Source organism: Cryphonectria parasitica (assembly GCF_011745365.1).
Source record: "Cryphonectria parasitica EP155 unplaced genomic scaffold M406scaffold_1, whole genome shotgun sequence".
NCBI lineage: Eukaryota > Fungi > Ascomycota > Sordariomycetes > Diaporthales > Cryphonectriaceae > Cryphonectria > Cryphonectria parasitica.
In genome coordinates, this window is record NW_024468909.1 from 5,628,930 (window position 1) to 5,644,028 (window position 15,099).

The following is a 15,099-nucleotide window of genomic DNA, read 5'->3' on the forward strand; positions in this document are numbered from 1 at the left end:
GGCAAGATCATGGGCTGCAGTAACATGGGGTGAGGGGCCAGGTGTGCCCAGATCAAGCCATGGAAGGTGCTGAAGCCGGAAGGAACAAGGCCACGGTTATGGTGGCTTGCGTCTGCCCCCTGCCACATTGTGGTGCTCTTTCCAATGGCATAAACCCAAAGGCCACACTAATCTCCACAAGATGGGGAATTTTCAATTGGCTATGATTCCTCAATGGCGGCCTTTCTCTTCCTCAGAACCACAACACCACAACACCACGAGGACAAAGCTATGGCACCAGCCTTGCTCACCCCCCATTCTCCTGCCAAGTTTAGACAGTTCCTCTCCCCAATCTGCAATACAGCTCCGTCCTGCCAAGCTGCAGTGCAACCTAGGCACGACTTCATCCTCGCCCTTGACCAGGCTGTCCCTTGGACCATGGCTCAATCCCTCGACTCAAGCCGAGACTATACACTGGCCAACCCAATCTAACAAAGACCATATCCAAATCCGGCCTTGGACTTGTTGGAAAACTTGGTTTTCAGCAGCATCGTGACAGCTTGGATCAAGATGAGGAGAAGGGCGTCGACGTCGACGGCTACACGAGTGCCGCCGTCTCTCTGTCTCGGTCATGGTCTGGGGAGGTAGCATTGGTGCTTTTCCGTTGCGTCTCTTGGGACCTGCAGGAAAAATGCCGCAGGGCCCCCTGGATATGGATAACGGCCCGAGGCTATGCATCTGCACCCGCACAGCTCCCCCAGTTCTTGAGGTGACGATCAATGCCTCCACGCGCCCACGAGTTCTCGGTGGGTCTGCCGCTTGTCTGAACAGCAAGCCTGACTCCAATTAACCCAATTGACACCCTCAGCACAGACAGCAGCCCGCGACTAGATGGACCGAGCATGATTGTCCGGCGTCCGAAGTGGGGGTTTCTTGACTGGAGGTGTTGCAGCTATGGTACTTTTCCCCTTCCCCCTCTACAGAGAAACTGAGGGAACCGCCAGCGTGATCGCGATCACAATCCTGGCTACAGCCAGCCAGGACTGCCGACCTGCCGCTGCCAAGGCACCCATCCAATCGGTCCCCCCTCCTTTCTTCTCGCGTCTGAATCGCCAGGCTGGTTGGTTAACTTTTTATTTTCTGCCCGCCATCGAACCCATGGATCCTGCATGTGCTCTCCGCCCGAACATATGACTGGCTGGACAGGCTATGTTGTATCACCACCGATTCAGGCTGCTTTACCGCTGGCCGTGTTGCTGGGAGGGCCCGGGGACGTTGCTGCCGAATAGGATACCACAACCGGGTATCAACCCCGGCCCACAAGCTCCAGGGCTATGGCCCCAGCATGAGAACATCGGTGGTCACGATGATGTGTGCCCAAGCAAATACCACATTAAAATGAGGTCCCGACTCGGGTAATTTTTTACAGTGTCGAAAAAGTCCGGTGATGGGGTGCATTCACCTCGTGAGGCTGTGGCCGCGCTCTCCTTCATCAATAGAGAGCCCAGAGACGGAGCGATGCGCAGTCGCTGTGCGGCCCTCCCATCAGCCGCATCCTGCCAGGCAGGATGCCAGGCAGGATCCTCCCACTCAGCACATGACTTAGTAAGGCGAGGCTACTAGTACTGCGTACTGCCTAAGTCATGCTTACTACTATTGCACTACGGCGATTTGTATGGCAGATCCTGGGGAAAGTCGACCGGGGATCGACTTCGGGATGGAACCGCATCAGCTGGCCCCTGTCAAGACCTACCTATGCTACCCTCCCTTGCCACGAGACCTCCTTCTCGGACCCGTCTTCCTGCTTTCTGGTTGACACCCGACGTAGTTCATCCGTGTTGGAGTGAAGAACGACGTTGGGAGGGTGTGGGGGCGCCGATGGCTACAAAGGTGGATCATCGTGGTCACACATTCCTTGTAGTAGTAACGGCATCCCAACAACTTCGTGATCCACCCGGTATAATACAGGCTGTCCTGGTCCCCATTCCCCGCGAGGTTCATTAGTATATCAAGCCTCACCTCACGGTGGTGTCTCGCGCCAGTTGAGTCCGGATGTGTTTGGCCTTCATCCGCTCCCTTTCTGCACACGGTCTTTAGCCCAGCCAGCCTGCCAGCCTGCTAGCCAGCCAGACAGACAAGATGAGACTGTCGGTCGCCTCCTCACTTTCCCTGGCCTCTGGCCTGGTGGCAGCCTCGCCTCTTCAGGCTCGTGGTAAGTAGAGCTTGGACTCAACCTCTCCGTTGAAGGCTATCTTGAACCTAATTGTGATTATACACAGACTCCGCCGTCCTGGACGAGACGAGTTACGAAAACATGAAGTACTACGTGCAGTATGCTGCGTCTGCGTACTGCGACAGCGAAGATGCTGTGGGCACACTCGTATCCTGCGGTGACTCTGGGTGTCCTAATGTCACGGCGAATGGTGCCACCATCGTCGGTACCATGCCGTGAGTCTTTCCTTAGCCCCCGAGGACTTTATGCTCCTTGACATCAGAGAGCCCAGATGCTAATATTTGCGACTCCAGCACCACCACCACCTTCGACCTGGAAGGCTATGTGGCCGTCGACCCCACCCGCGAAGAAATTGTGGTCGCATTCCGTGGCTCATCTGACCTGCGCAACTGGATTGCAGACTTCGACTTCATTGAGGTTGCGTACTCGGATTGCACTGGCTGCTATGTCCACGATGGATTCTACGAATCCTGGAAGGAAATTCAGACCTATGCCGTCGGGTACGTCGAGGCGGCGTACGAGACGTACCCAGACTATACCCTCGTCATCACAGGTCACTCCCTGGGCGCCGCCGTCGCCACCCTCGCGGGTGTGCAGTTCAGAATCGACGGGTGAGTAAAACCAACACACAAAAGGACTCATGTGAGACGTCCACATAGTACCGTGCTGACGGAACTATTCAAAGCTACCCTTGTGATATCTACACTGTCGGCTCCCCCCGCATCGGCAACCTGGCATGGGCCGAGTTTGTGACCGCCCAGGATGGCGCTGAATACCGGGCTACCCATTACGATGACCCCGTGCCGCGCCTGCCACCCATCGTGCTTGGCTACTACCACACGAGCCCCGAGTTCTGGCTCGCCGCCGGTCCCGCCACCAACATCGACTACACCATTGACGGAATTGATGTCTGCGTAGGCAACGCAAACACCAGTTGCAACGCCGGCACGACTGGCTTTGACGCCGATGCGCACGAATACTACTTCCAGTACATGGGCTGTGGCGATGAGAGCAACGGCATTGACATGCGCAAGCGGTCCCCCAATACTCTGTTTGGTCGTGACGGCAGCAGCAACATCACCGATGCGGAGCTGGCCCAGAAGCTCACCAACTACACGATGCAAGATATCGCCTTTTCGGAGAAGCTCGCCTCCAGCAGCTAAGCCTGGTAATGCTCGGATCAGAGGCGCGGTCGGTATGAGGACAATTCCATGAGGTCACTGGTAGGGGCGATCGTTCCCGTCCAACATCAAAAGTGGTGGGAAAGGGCTACATATCTACTCGGTCTTCTTGACATAAAAAGCCTAATGATGATGACGACGACGACAACGACGACGACGGGGACAGAAGACCGAGGACATGGCAATGGGATGGACTCACATTGAAAACCGCTTTAAATTATGCATGGAGTTATCGGGTATGAAACTAGCTAATGAAATGATGGGCATAATTATCCAGCCACACGAACGCCTCCACGTTTCGTTTCTAATTCTGTGACTATACTATGTACACCTTTTTCCACCCTCATTTCCTTCTTTTTCCCCAACACTCTTTTTTACTCCACCTCTATCTCCACCTATCGCGGCATTCTCGCTCTCTAGTGCGTTTGAAATCTTCGTAGCCGTCGGCGGTACTGCTATTAGTAGCGGAGGACACGGCATTTGGGTTGGTATTTCCTGCGCGGTGTTTTCCGGCACTTCTGCAAAGGCCGTAAAGCAGGGCTCGCTGGGTTTGACCCTTGTTAGCCGTCCAATGTCGCATTTCAGACCCACGTAGCCTCCGGGGGATCTGAGTCGGATCATTCCTTTACCAAGATAGCCAGAGGAACTGGAAAATAAGAAGATGAACGAACGTTTAGAAAGCAACCAAGGACTTTGTATCCGAAGGAACAGTGGGGATCACGTGACGGGCCCGTGTTATATACAAGTAAGAAGTATATCGTGATCCATGGATGCCAGTGCTGCTCAAGAACAGCAAGCCAGGCGGAACGAGTCAAACTTGTAGGGGAAACACTGACAGTTCCTTTTTTTTTTTTTTTAGAATCACAGCAACGTTTCGAAATAACTTCTATCGAGGACCTCTGGTTTCGCCAACCCAAGTTCATTGATGCTTGATATGTACAAGCAGGTGTAATTAATCGACACCTGCGACCAACCTGTAGACCAGCATTTTGACAAGATAATCAACAGGATGTCATGCGTTTTCGTGATCCGAGATTGGTCATAAGTTTTAATACTGTTAAACTTGATTATATGAGCTATTCTGCTATAGCTAGAGCTTCAAGCCTAAATATAATAAGAGAAATAGGATTTGAAGGGTGAGAAGAGCAAAGTGGTCCAGCAACTGCGAAACCCCGGAGCCTCGAACCCTAGACCCTAGAACCCCAGACCCTGAGCCGTGCGCTGCGGTAGTGCAGTAACAGTAACCCTATACATGCCGCTATCAAATTTGAGGCCCAAGTCGAAATTCTTCAGAAGGCCTTCATGGCATTCATACCACAGATCCCCCCCGGCATAATTTCATCTCTAGAAGATGCCACCGCAGAGACCACTGCCGATCTCTGACGAGTTCAGCACAACAGACGAGTATGTCGAGTCCCTGCTCCATTTCGCCTCGACCAGCGATGCCTTCCAGATCCTATGTGGAGGAGTCCACATCCTGGACTTCTTCACCAACGAGCCCGGGCTCTTCCAGTGGGTTTTACCAGAGGACTGGCAGTCATTTCTTATGAGATGCGACCCCATGGACCTTTTGGACCTCCTCATGCGGGACGACCTGGACGCCCCTCCCTCGGCCCGTCGATGGCCAGACCCGCCAGAGACTCTCCGCCAATATATCCGTGACGTGAGAAGGCTCTCGCTCTCTCGGGCCTTCACGCCCGTCAAGCCAAAGCTGCCCGTCTTACCGAGGCAGGTTTCGGTCGGGATGAACGTGAAAAAGGTGCACGAGGTGACACACTTTGCGGACTATGTGGATCGCCTGTCCGCGGATATTGCGCAGCTCGCGGGTACCGAGATGACGCACTTTATCGACTTTGGGAGCGGGCAGAACTATCTTGGGCGGACGCTGGCCTCCGCGCCGTACAGCAAGAATATCGTCGCGGTGGAGGGCCGGGAAAACAACCAGGAAGGGGCCCGGGTGCTCGATGTGTTTGCCGGCCTCGCGGAGCCCGAGAAGGTCATGCGGAACAAGAAGGTATGGCAGAGCCTGGTCGACAGCCAGACGCCCGTCGAGAAGATGGACGAGAAGGCAAGGCGGAGGAACGCCGAGAGGCCGACCGAGGAGCAGATCCAGGCTGTGGACATCAGGCCGCGGAGCGAGCTGAAGACCATCTACCGTCCTGAGGAGGGCAAGGGGATCATCAAGTACATCACGGGCCGGCTGGAGACGGGCGACCTGTCCGAGATCCTACGCAAGATCCACGACGCAGACATACCAGAGGACGAGCGGGAAGAGCTGTCGCTGATGGCCATCTCGATTCACTCCTGTGGCAACCTCTCGCACTTTGGGATCCGGTCTATGATCCTGAACCCCAGCATCAAGGCCGTGGCCATTGTTGGCTGCTGCTATAACCTGCTCACAGAGAAGCTGGGCCCGCCGACATACAAGCTGCCGTACATGAGACCCAGCCTCCAGGCCATCAACGGGCGAGTGAAACGGGAGTCAGAAAAGCACGACCCGCAGGGCTTTCCCATGAGCCAGCGGGTCACGAGCTACGACGGACAGGGCATTCGGTTCAACATCACGGCGCGGATGATGGCGTGCCAAGCACCCCAGAACTGGACCGACAAGGAGTCGGACTCTTTCTTCACGCGCCACTTCTACCGCGCCGTGCTGCAGAAGCTGTTCCTTGACAAGGGCGTCATTTCCAAGGTCTACCACGAGCCGGACCCGCAAGGCGCCGACGCACAGGAGGGCAAGAAGGAGGGGGAGGAGGACAACGGCACCAAGACCGACAGGAACAGCCCTTTCAACATGTCTACCAATCCAGTCATCATCGGTTCTCTTGGCAAGACCTGCTACAAATCCTTCCATGCCTATGTCCGGGGCGCAATCAAGAAGCTGACTACACACGGTGATTACACTCAATACAGCCAAGTCATACAGGACAAAATGGGTACTCTCACGGACGAGGAGATTGGCGGGTACGTCAGGGCGTACGAGGGCAGGAAGAGGGAGCTCAGCGCCGTGTGGAGCCTTATGGCGTTCAGCGCGTGCGTGGTCGAGTCTCTGATCGTCACGGACCGCTGGCTTTTCCTGAGGGAGCACGCAGATGTTGTCCAGGACTGCTGGGTAGAGTCAGTCTTTGACTACAAGGAGAGCCCGAGGAACTTGGTTGTGGTCGGCATCAAGAGGAAGGATGTCGCTGCCAAAGCCTGATTGATCGCTTGGCCCCCCTCTTCCCCAGCTGCTTTGAGATCGCATACACGCATACACGCACGCACGCACGCACGCACGCACGCAACAGCATGGCATGGCCTTGAAAGGTAGCGAGCGCGCGCATGCGCACACACAACACGCTGATGAGGTGGCATCCTCACTTAGTTGGCAGACGACATCCCCCAGCGCTCGCGTAAAGGCGCTGCTTCAATAACTGTCTTGTTCCCAACCGAGCGAACGATGGATGCAGCATATTACGTGGGGGTTCCTTCTGGATATTTCTGGTTCATGGCTCCTATAACCTGATAAATGATCCAGTTCTATCGCTGGGGTAGTTTATGCGGGGTCCGAAAATCGAACGATTGCATGGGACCGGGGTGGAAGGAATGGCTATCATCGGCAATATAGAACGTCTCGGGATACTTGATGCAGAGGACCCGTCGTGTCCAAACCCTTGGCTGCACTACTTACAACGGCTGGCTACTTGCCCATCCATAGAGAGGAGAGGAGGGAGGGGGGGGGGGGCACCGACGTGCAGTGCAGCAGGATCTGATGTCATGCATGCAGCAAGGCGCGGGATTCAAATCTAGATCTCAGGGGTTTGATGCAGCCTTTTCTTTTTCTTTTTCGCTGTTCATCCTTCAATCCGGGCCTACGGGATCCGCGCGGATGCTCGGGCAGGAGCAAAGACCATCCAGGCCCTGGCACGCCGATTTTGCATGAATCTGTGAAAAGAGGGTGTGACGGGCATGCTTGCTTACTTCACACTCATCACTCGACCGACGTTCTCCGGTTTTCAGAGCATGGGACCAGATGAAGGAGAGGGTGGTCAGGTTAACTGGCAAGCGCGGCTGGTCAAAGGCATTGGCGGACCAGCTAGACTATTCTCCCATCCAGGCTGAGAAGAGAAAGAGAGGAGCCGGTAACCGTCCAATAGATATAACAATGTTGAATCAACACAACGTCTGTGGCTGTGTGGAGCTGAGCTGAGCTCTGGAGCTTTTGGCTCAGGAGGGCAAGGTCAGCGGTGCTGAATGACGGCGCGGGGTCATCTGGGTCGGATGCAAGACTGGTCCATCACGCCAAGGTGAGCACTACGCTGACCAAGACGATGATGTCGAGATCAGCAGCATCTCGAGTCTGTAGCCTTCCTGGAGCCATCGTGCCTTTTTTTCTGCCTTGAGACAAGTTGATTGACATGCCCCAAACGAAGGATTGGATCATCCAGTCCCGACGATGTGGTAAGCCGAGAAACATCCGACCTCTCCGGCTCGCCCGATCGGGATGGATTCACTCGCTATTTGCATGGTACTGTAATACTGCTATGGAATAAATCGAAGGCTCACTCACGTCTGACAGGTTTCAATGATAAGAAGGTCGCAAAATTGTGGAACCAGGACGAAAAGAAAGAAACAAGAAAGAAAGAAAACAAGATAGCAGGATTGTACTATGTATAAATGTACAAAAAGAAACGGCTGCGTGGAGTGTGATTGTCGCGCTCGTCCCGAGTGGGGACTCCCTTTTTGCGTCTTCAATGCCGGGGTTGGTGGATGTGGGACGTTGATACTATCTCTTGCAACCACCACCTTCTGCACAAAAGCGGCTCCGGCCTGCCACCAAAATAGTTCGCCGTTTGGGGCTGGTGGGATCGTCGGTCGTACAGCATGAACATGACGAGTTTCTTCTTGTTTCTTGTACCGGAACAGAGGTGCCCGAGGATCGTGCTGCAATGATTCGACGGTGCAGCAAGACCTAAGGGCATTTAACGCCATGGATAGGGCTGGATCACTGGGGTGGGGGAAGAAGGGAGGGGGGGTGTGTAGAAGAAGTCCTATGTGGTGGGTTGGTGACATGAGAACGGTTCCGCCCTGCGGCCCTGACATGGCTCCGTCATGGGTGGTCAGCCACAGACCACAGACCACGAGGGTGCTGCAGCACCATGACGATGAGACAAGAAACAAGACGTGCTGGCTGCACGAAAGACGTGTGACGGCGCACGCCCACAAGGTGGAATGCGGGGTGCGTCTCCGGCTTGACCACGAATGGCAAGACGCCAAGAAGGAGGAGGAGAGTGTTTTGGTGGCTGCGTCAAATCGTTCCCAGCTGTCTGGATGAGACGGGAAAAAAAATGTTATGTAGTTTCTTCTCACATTTGTCACTCAAGAATGTTCTCTCTTGTCTCGAGGAAAACTTCATGTGTCCCAGTGTCACGGGAAGAAAGAGCTGTAGCGTTGCTCCCATCAAAGATCTGCCCGCTGTGAGGAGATGCACAGCTCTGGTTGCTAAGGCATTATGGCCTTTCATTATAGAAAGAAAGAAGAAAAAACCCCCCAGGGGGCGTGCTGCTGGAGCTGCTATGGGTGCTCTGTTGGAACCCTTCCAAGTTCGTCCAGGCATGTCTGTGATGGCGGGCAGCTGACAGGAAACCCCCCCACGTTGGTGCCACCCTGCATGGCCAGCTTTGCTGCAGGAATGTCCCGAATATCTCTAGCTCGCTGCTGAGGGGACTGCATGCCTGCCCCAGTGTGCTGCTGGATTGTTGCATCTCTCCCTCTCTCTCCCTCTCTCCCTCTTTCCCTCTCCTTAGCTAACTGAGGCTTGGCTGAGCATGTTCATGCAGGGTAAGTGAAAGGAAGGGGGCTGCAGGCGGTGATGCTGGCAGCCCACCACCATTTGGGAGAGAAAACGAGGGGTTCAATATAAAAAGCAAAACTTAGAAAACCACGTCGTATCCTCCTCCTTGTTTTGCCTCCGCATATTGTGTGTTGTTGCTTGCTTGCTACCATTTCCCACATACATTCTTCGATTGCGTTTCTTCGCAGGTCATCCCTTCTCCTGCTTGTTGTCGTGATTTCGTGACGAGGAAAGAAAAGTGCAGCGCGTGAAAAATTGGAGCCGTTGGGAAGGAAAAAAACTGGGCAAGTCCGTCCCAAGGCTGCCTGCCTGTCCGAGTTTGCCTCCTTCCTCTGTGCAGCACAGCAGTTATTCCGCAGAAAACACCGAAGTCACAGAGCTGCACTAGGCGAGCCTAGATCAACCGTCAGACGCCCGCGCGACCCGCCCAAGGTTTTGCCGGGCCTTGATAGAATAGGCTTTTTGTTGCCCATTGTCGAAGGGCTCTCCCCGCAGGCTTGTTCCCATTCTCCGTTTCGAGTCGGAACCCCTGGACTACAAAAAGAACCCAAAAGAAAGACCCTCTCTCTCCCCCTGCCTTTGTCCCTCCATTACAACATCTCGAATTGCCGTATACGGAACTGGCTTGCAAACCCAACAAAAGGCCCTCGCAAGGATATCATTCTTTTCACCATCACTGGTATCATCGCATACTATACGCTGTGGAACTTTAAACTGGCGGCACGCGCCGTTCCTCCTCTTGTTCCAGCCTATTTATCTTCGCCAATCTAAAAAGAAATCTCCACCGTTTGTCCCGTCCGATCGGCGCTGGCAGGAATCGACTCATAAGGTGGGAGGACCCGAGCACGGACTTTATCTTTATCTTTTACTCACCAGCAGTTGTCACAAGTCCTCCTCGATAAAATAAAAATAAAAAAACGGCCTGCGAGTTCTGTCCTCCATCTCTCTCTCGGAAGGGGGAAGAAGAAGAAGGGAAAAAATTGTCGAACAAAGCCAGGAGCGCATTCGTCCTTCCACGCTGCAGTTGATTCCTTTCAATTGGCTTTCTTCGACCACCCGCGCCCAATAAACAGTTATTTGTGTCGCTGCGGATTACTGTATAATAACAGGGTCCTGCAAGCATCCTGTGGGGTCCTGGCAAGGGTCCCTTTCAAGTGCCGCTTGCTAAAGAAGAATGATCAGCAAGAGGTTGTATACATCATACTTCCTCCTACTCAGTGGTACTCAATCATGAACGCTGAGATCACATTTCTCGTAAGTTCGAACAGCTTTTGTGGTTGGATTGCTTGTCTTCAGCCTCTGCTGGCATCAAGTTGCCGGGTCGGTTTCAAATCGCTCTTATCTCCTCTCCTATACGGGACATGACGGAACGCCGATCACCGGGGTGTTGTGGTGGGAGTGAAGGGCAGTCAGTCAAGTCTCTTTTTGCAACGACCTTGAACATGGCTACAGAGACTTGCTATCTTCTGGGGTGGTCTGCGACACGGAAAGAGAGTCATGACAATCGAGAGTGAAAAGCCAAGTCGAGTCTCATACTGACCCAACGCCATAATAGGACGAGACGCTCAGTCTTATACACATCCCTCTCAGTCTATATTCACAATTTCTGCAGCCGATCCTGAGGATTCTCCTTCCTCCAAGTATAGATCATGGTGCTGCCTCGGTTGAGGATCACCTCGACGGTCTGACCCTGGACCAGAAGCATGGCTTCCTCAACATCAGCGTGACGCCCATCGAGTGCTCAGTTGTGTGCCATGACGCCTGGGCAAAACAAATCTTCAAGCCCATCATAGAGCGGCTGCCGAAAGATGTTGCAAAGACAGTTTCCATGTCCAAGGAGTCATATTGTGTCTTGCGGGTCTCGTCTCCTGGCATGGACGCCGGCTCCCGGGTGGTCGACCTAACCTCGCCGCTTGCGCTTGCTGGCATCCCCATCTTCTTCATCACCTCTTATTACTCCGACTTCATCATAGTACCCAGCAGACACCGCCAGAGCGTGGTGCATGCATTGCTATCGAGAGGCTTCGAGTGCCCTGAGGATAGTCACGACTCCTTCGTCTCACCTGGCGCATTATCGCACAGTCGGGGTCTCAGCCAGGAGAGCGACGAGCCGCCCTCCACACCACCGCCGTCGAATGTCGCCGAGCTGCAAGGTAAGCAAGAAAATCAAATTTTTTTGGAATTAAAGTCTGGTCGAGTATTTTCTTCCTTCTCCTTTGCTGACATGGACGCCCCAAAAGTGCGGACTTTCAAGATGCTGAAGAAGCACAACGTCGTACCCAATGTCGAACGCGGTCTCCTTCTGATCCACTGCTCCGGCAAAGAAGCATGGCGCGACGACGACTACTCAAGGCCGTCAAGGTCGCACAGCGGGAATGGCAACCACCGCAAGGCCTCCTGGGTGGATATGGTCGACACCAAATTTTATACAAGCCTTGTCGCGGCGCTGGTCAGCCAGCCTCGATTCCTGTCAGTGACCATGACAGAAGAGGACGAGGCTTCACTTCTCATCGATAAGTCCTTGCTCGACAAGTTTGGTGATTCACTGATCGGTCCCACGGAGGTCGATCTGGTGCCTATCTTCCTGGATCTCGTCGACCTGCCCTTCGAAGCCACGGGGATTGTGGCTGGCGTAGCAGGCAAGCTCGCAGAGGAGTTGCAGATGGAGGAGAATGCCGAGCTGTCGTATCTGTCCACTGCCAAGACGGGTGCGGTCATCTTGTCGAGTGAGCTCGCGGACAAGGCTATGGAAACCTTAAGTCCATTGTTAGTCAAGCACGGCTGAAAGGCTGTTTGAAGCGGACAGGATGGCTGTCTGGACTTTTTTTCATACGTTTTCTGTGTTGATTTCTGTGTGGACGGGTAACTTGCATCAGACCGGGTTGGACTAGCGCTTCTTGGGCTCTTTTTCTCCTTTTTCTTTTCCTTTCGTCAGCCTGCATTTGCATCGACACATCCTTCTCATTGTCATCAGCCGGCGTTGGGGATGGCAGGTGATGAAATTTTTTCCCTTCTATTTTCATCCTTCCTTACAGATGACTCTCATCTGGCTGGATCATACTTTCTCTATCGATTTTCCCCCTTCTTGTTTTCTAGTTTACTGGGGTGGGAAATGTGTGTTGTTTCGTCGATTCAATCCCATCATAGCGTTATTTTGAGCAGTCAGCCGAATTTTTGTCGATAGAAATACAAAACTCTGAACACTGGACTTGAGAAACCTGCTCCTTTTCTTTTTCTGTCGTCATTTCCCATGGCTCTTCTTCTTGGCCGTAGATGAATCCTCTACTAGGCCTGCTTTGACAAAGGCATCGCGCGCCGCCGCATTGATCAGCGCGAACCGTCGAGGCCCAAGCTTCTGCCCGCCGTACCAACGAGTTACGACCACCATGGTATCCCAGAGATCCATCAGCTGCATAAGGTGAAGAAGGCGTCCCCCTGCAGCCGTCTCCCCGTCGTCGTCGCAATCCTGGAAGGATGTCCCATTGGGGCCCCTGATCCGCCATGCCGTGATATTGTGCGTAGCTGCACGAACGCGCTTGTCGCTCGCCAGCAGGTGCTGCACATACTGGGCGGCGAGGTCAGGCGAGCTGACTGCGGCACAGCGGGCTATGAACGTCGACTTCAGCTCCGTGACGGGGTCGGATAGGATCCACGGCGGCTCGGGACCAAGTTCTTGTGCAGCGGCGGCGGACTTGGCCGTCGTTTGCCGCTCTTCCTCGCCTGCGTCTTGGTCGTCAAATGAAGGCTCCTCCGCGGTCAGGCCAGCCTCCTCCTGCAGCCGCCTGAGCTCCTCGATCGCATCAAACAGGCAGACCTGGCCGGGCTGGTAGACATTGCCAAGTGCATCCCGGAAAAGCTGCAGGTCCCGCGCGCCCAACCCTCGCTTTCCTCCGGAGCTGTTTGTGCTGAGTACGCTGGGAGGCACAGCTGGATAGTCTGGCGGGAACTGCAGACGTAACGAGACTGTCTCCTCGGGCAGAGCGAGAATGTAGATGTCCGCGGCCTCGCCAGCTGGGGCGAGGCTGTTTTCCCCGTAGATCGAATTAATGACCTCGACCTCATCTGCTAGGTCCTCGGACATTGCGAGCTTGGTTGTGGTATCGAAGGAGGTTCAAGACGGATGGCCACAGCAAACCAGTGACCCTGAGGAATCCAGGACTTTAAACGTTTAGAGGTCGGATCGTTAAAGATGCTCTCACGATATATCATTTAAAAAGAATCTACAGAAGAATAAGAAAGGAAAAAGAAAAAAGCTCAGCCCCTTGATCTGCCCTTGCCCTTTCATGTCGGATCATGTCTGAAGGTTTGAGGCAATCAGATGCGGCAGGGGGCCCTGGTCAAACTACGGGGCAGCCAGAGAAGATTGCTTAGTCACCATTCAACTTATCTGGTTACCCTCACGCTGCAGGAAACATCGTGGTCTTCGCATTCATATATGCGACACGTGAAAATACGGCATATGAAGTGAGTGTCTGTGTCTACTTCATCCTCGCCAGTGAGTGCTACCCAAGTACTGAAAATAGGATGAAGCCTTTGCCTGAGTTCTTCGACGGTGTGTCACCCGTAGTTTCCTTGAGTTCATGGTTGTTCTCTCTAAGAAGCCCAAGAATTTATAGACTGCGCGATATGGCATTGTTAGCATGCTTAATAATAGGTAGGTCTTTTAAATTTTAATTTTTATTCTACATCGAATAAAAACCAAAGGCACCTGATATATGCCTGTGAATGTTACTGTCTGGGCCAAGGTGCTTTCTCAGGGTTAGGGGCTTACTCATCACAAAGCCCAATAGCGACTAAACAATGACGGCGCCGACGCGGCAGAATTAACGTCTTGCTGCAAACCCAACACTCAGAACACTGAACAGCCGCCAATGATTCCCTCGTCGAGGTGAGAGGAGGACAAAACTTTTTGTCAAGATGGCGGTATGTACTACAACTCCAGCTTGACAATTCCGGTCCCGAGGCTGACTCTCCCCAGATCTTCATTTTCGGCGTCAACTTCGGCGAGAAAAAGCTCGTCAAGGTACATCAACCTCCTCCTCCTGCCGTTCACCCTTTTATAAGACCCCCCTTGTCTGACCAGCACAAAATCTGGCTGACAATTGTCGTTCCACACATGTATAGAAAGCCCTCACCTCCTTCTTCGCCCTCGGCACCCAGTCCGCCGACCGGATCATGGCCAAGTACTCCATCTTCCCGCGCCAACGGCTGGAGGCGCTCAGCCCCAAAACCATCATGCAGCTGACGGCGGAGCTGTCGACAATGCCGATCGAGAACGACGCCCGCAAGGTCGTGCAGAACAACATCAAGCGGCTCAGGGATATGGGCTCGTACAGGGGCAAGAGACACGTCATGGGTCTGCCGGTGCGCGGACAGCGGGCGCGCAACCAGAACGCGACGTCGGCGAGGTTGAACAGATTGGAGAGGTTTGGGCGGTGGTGATTTTCGTACACACAACACACTTATGGATGCTGTGATAAAAGAGGATACATAGAAGCGGGTTGTGCCACGTTGGATGTCGGCCTCGTTTGCGACATTGGTGGGAATCCGCATTCAGCGTTCGGATCCCACTTGGGATGAACGGCAGAGCGTCTAGGAGGAACTGGCGGTGTATTCAAAAAGATATATATGATGCCATGTCAAAGAGAGATGGGTCTTGCGAAAGCTCGGATATGCTGGGCCTCTGGCCAGACGGTCTTGATAGAAAAAAGTATTCAGCAAGTCCAAGTATGGACAGGCATTGATCTCAAACGGAAATCTAAAATCAAGAAGCACACCTTTATTTTCCATTGACATTGCGGATACGGTTCCCAAGTAGTCTCGGTATACAAGTATATCCCGTATGGTTTAATTCTACTATAAACTACCTGTAT

At 53.6% G+C, this 15,099-nt stretch overlaps 5 protein-coding genes across 5 annotated transcripts; 4 read left to right on the forward strand and 1 right to left on the reverse strand.

Moving 5' to 3' along the window:
- Positions 1-1,929: 1,929 nt before the first annotated feature.
- On the forward strand, positions 1,930-3,674 carry M406DRAFT_272234 (alpha/beta-hydrolase). Its single transcript, XM_040918141.1, has 5 exons — positions 1,930-2,191; positions 2,259-2,427; positions 2,506-2,823; positions 2,898-3,248; positions 3,285-3,674. The coding sequence occupies exons 1-5, from the start codon at positions 2,119-2,121 to the stop codon at positions 3,373-3,375; spliced, it is 1,002 nt and encodes a 333-aa protein (XP_040781871.1). The 5' UTR covers positions 1,930-2,118; the 3' UTR covers positions 3,376-3,674.
- Positions 3,675-4,744: 1,070 nt separating this feature from the next.
- Positions 4,745-6,592, forward strand: M406DRAFT_247797 (uncharacterized protein; the record flags this gene model as incomplete). The annotated part of the gene is made up of 2 exons (XM_040916486.1): positions 4,745-6,085; positions 6,146-6,592. 2 exons carry the CDS (start codon positions 4,745-4,747, stop codon positions 6,590-6,592), a joined length of 1,788 nt encoding a protein of 595 aa, XP_040781872.1.
- Positions 6,593-10,456: 3,864 nt separating this feature from the next.
- M406DRAFT_272236 (uncharacterized protein) lies at positions 10,457-12,433 on the forward strand (the record flags this gene model as incomplete). Its single annotated transcript, XM_040918142.1, has 3 exons — positions 10,457-10,480; positions 10,782-11,379; positions 11,467-12,433. 3 exons carry the CDS (start codon positions 10,457-10,459, stop codon positions 12,009-12,011), a joined length of 1,167 nt encoding a protein of 388 aa, XP_040781873.1. The 3' UTR covers positions 12,012-12,433.
- Positions 12,434-12,467: 34 nt separating this feature from the next.
- On the reverse strand, positions 12,468-13,307 carry M406DRAFT_248169 (UPF0029-domain-containing protein; the record flags this gene model as incomplete). Its single annotated transcript, XM_040916511.1, has 1 exon — positions 12,468-13,307. The coding sequence occupies one exon, from the start codon at positions 13,305-13,307 to the stop codon at positions 12,468-12,470; it is 840 nt and encodes a 279-aa protein (XP_040781874.1).
- An 836-nt stretch (positions 13,308-14,143) lies between these two features.
- On the forward strand, positions 14,144-14,668 carry M406DRAFT_326327 (ribosomal protein S13; the record flags this gene model as incomplete). The annotated part of the gene is made up of 3 exons (XM_040920070.1): positions 14,144-14,149; positions 14,205-14,249; positions 14,351-14,668. 3 exons carry the CDS (start codon positions 14,144-14,146, stop codon positions 14,666-14,668), a joined length of 369 nt encoding a protein of 122 aa, XP_040781875.1.
- Between the last annotated feature and the right edge of the window lie 431 nt (positions 14,669-15,099).

Excerpts from the sequence above, each read along its gene's own strand:
- M406DRAFT_272234 (XM_040918141.1), top strand. The coding sequence starts at position 2,119 with ATGAGACTGTCGGTCGCCTCCTCACTTTCCCTGGCCTCTGGCCTGGTG. Across the intron at positions 2,428-2,505 it reads ACCATCGTCGGTACCATGCC|CACCACCACCACCTTCGACC; the intron begins GTGAGTCTTTCC and ends TTGCGACTCCAG. Across the intron at positions 2,824-2,897 it reads GTGCAGTTCAGAATCGACGG|CTACCCTTGTGATATCTACA; the intron begins GTGAGTAAAACC and ends AACTATTCAAAG.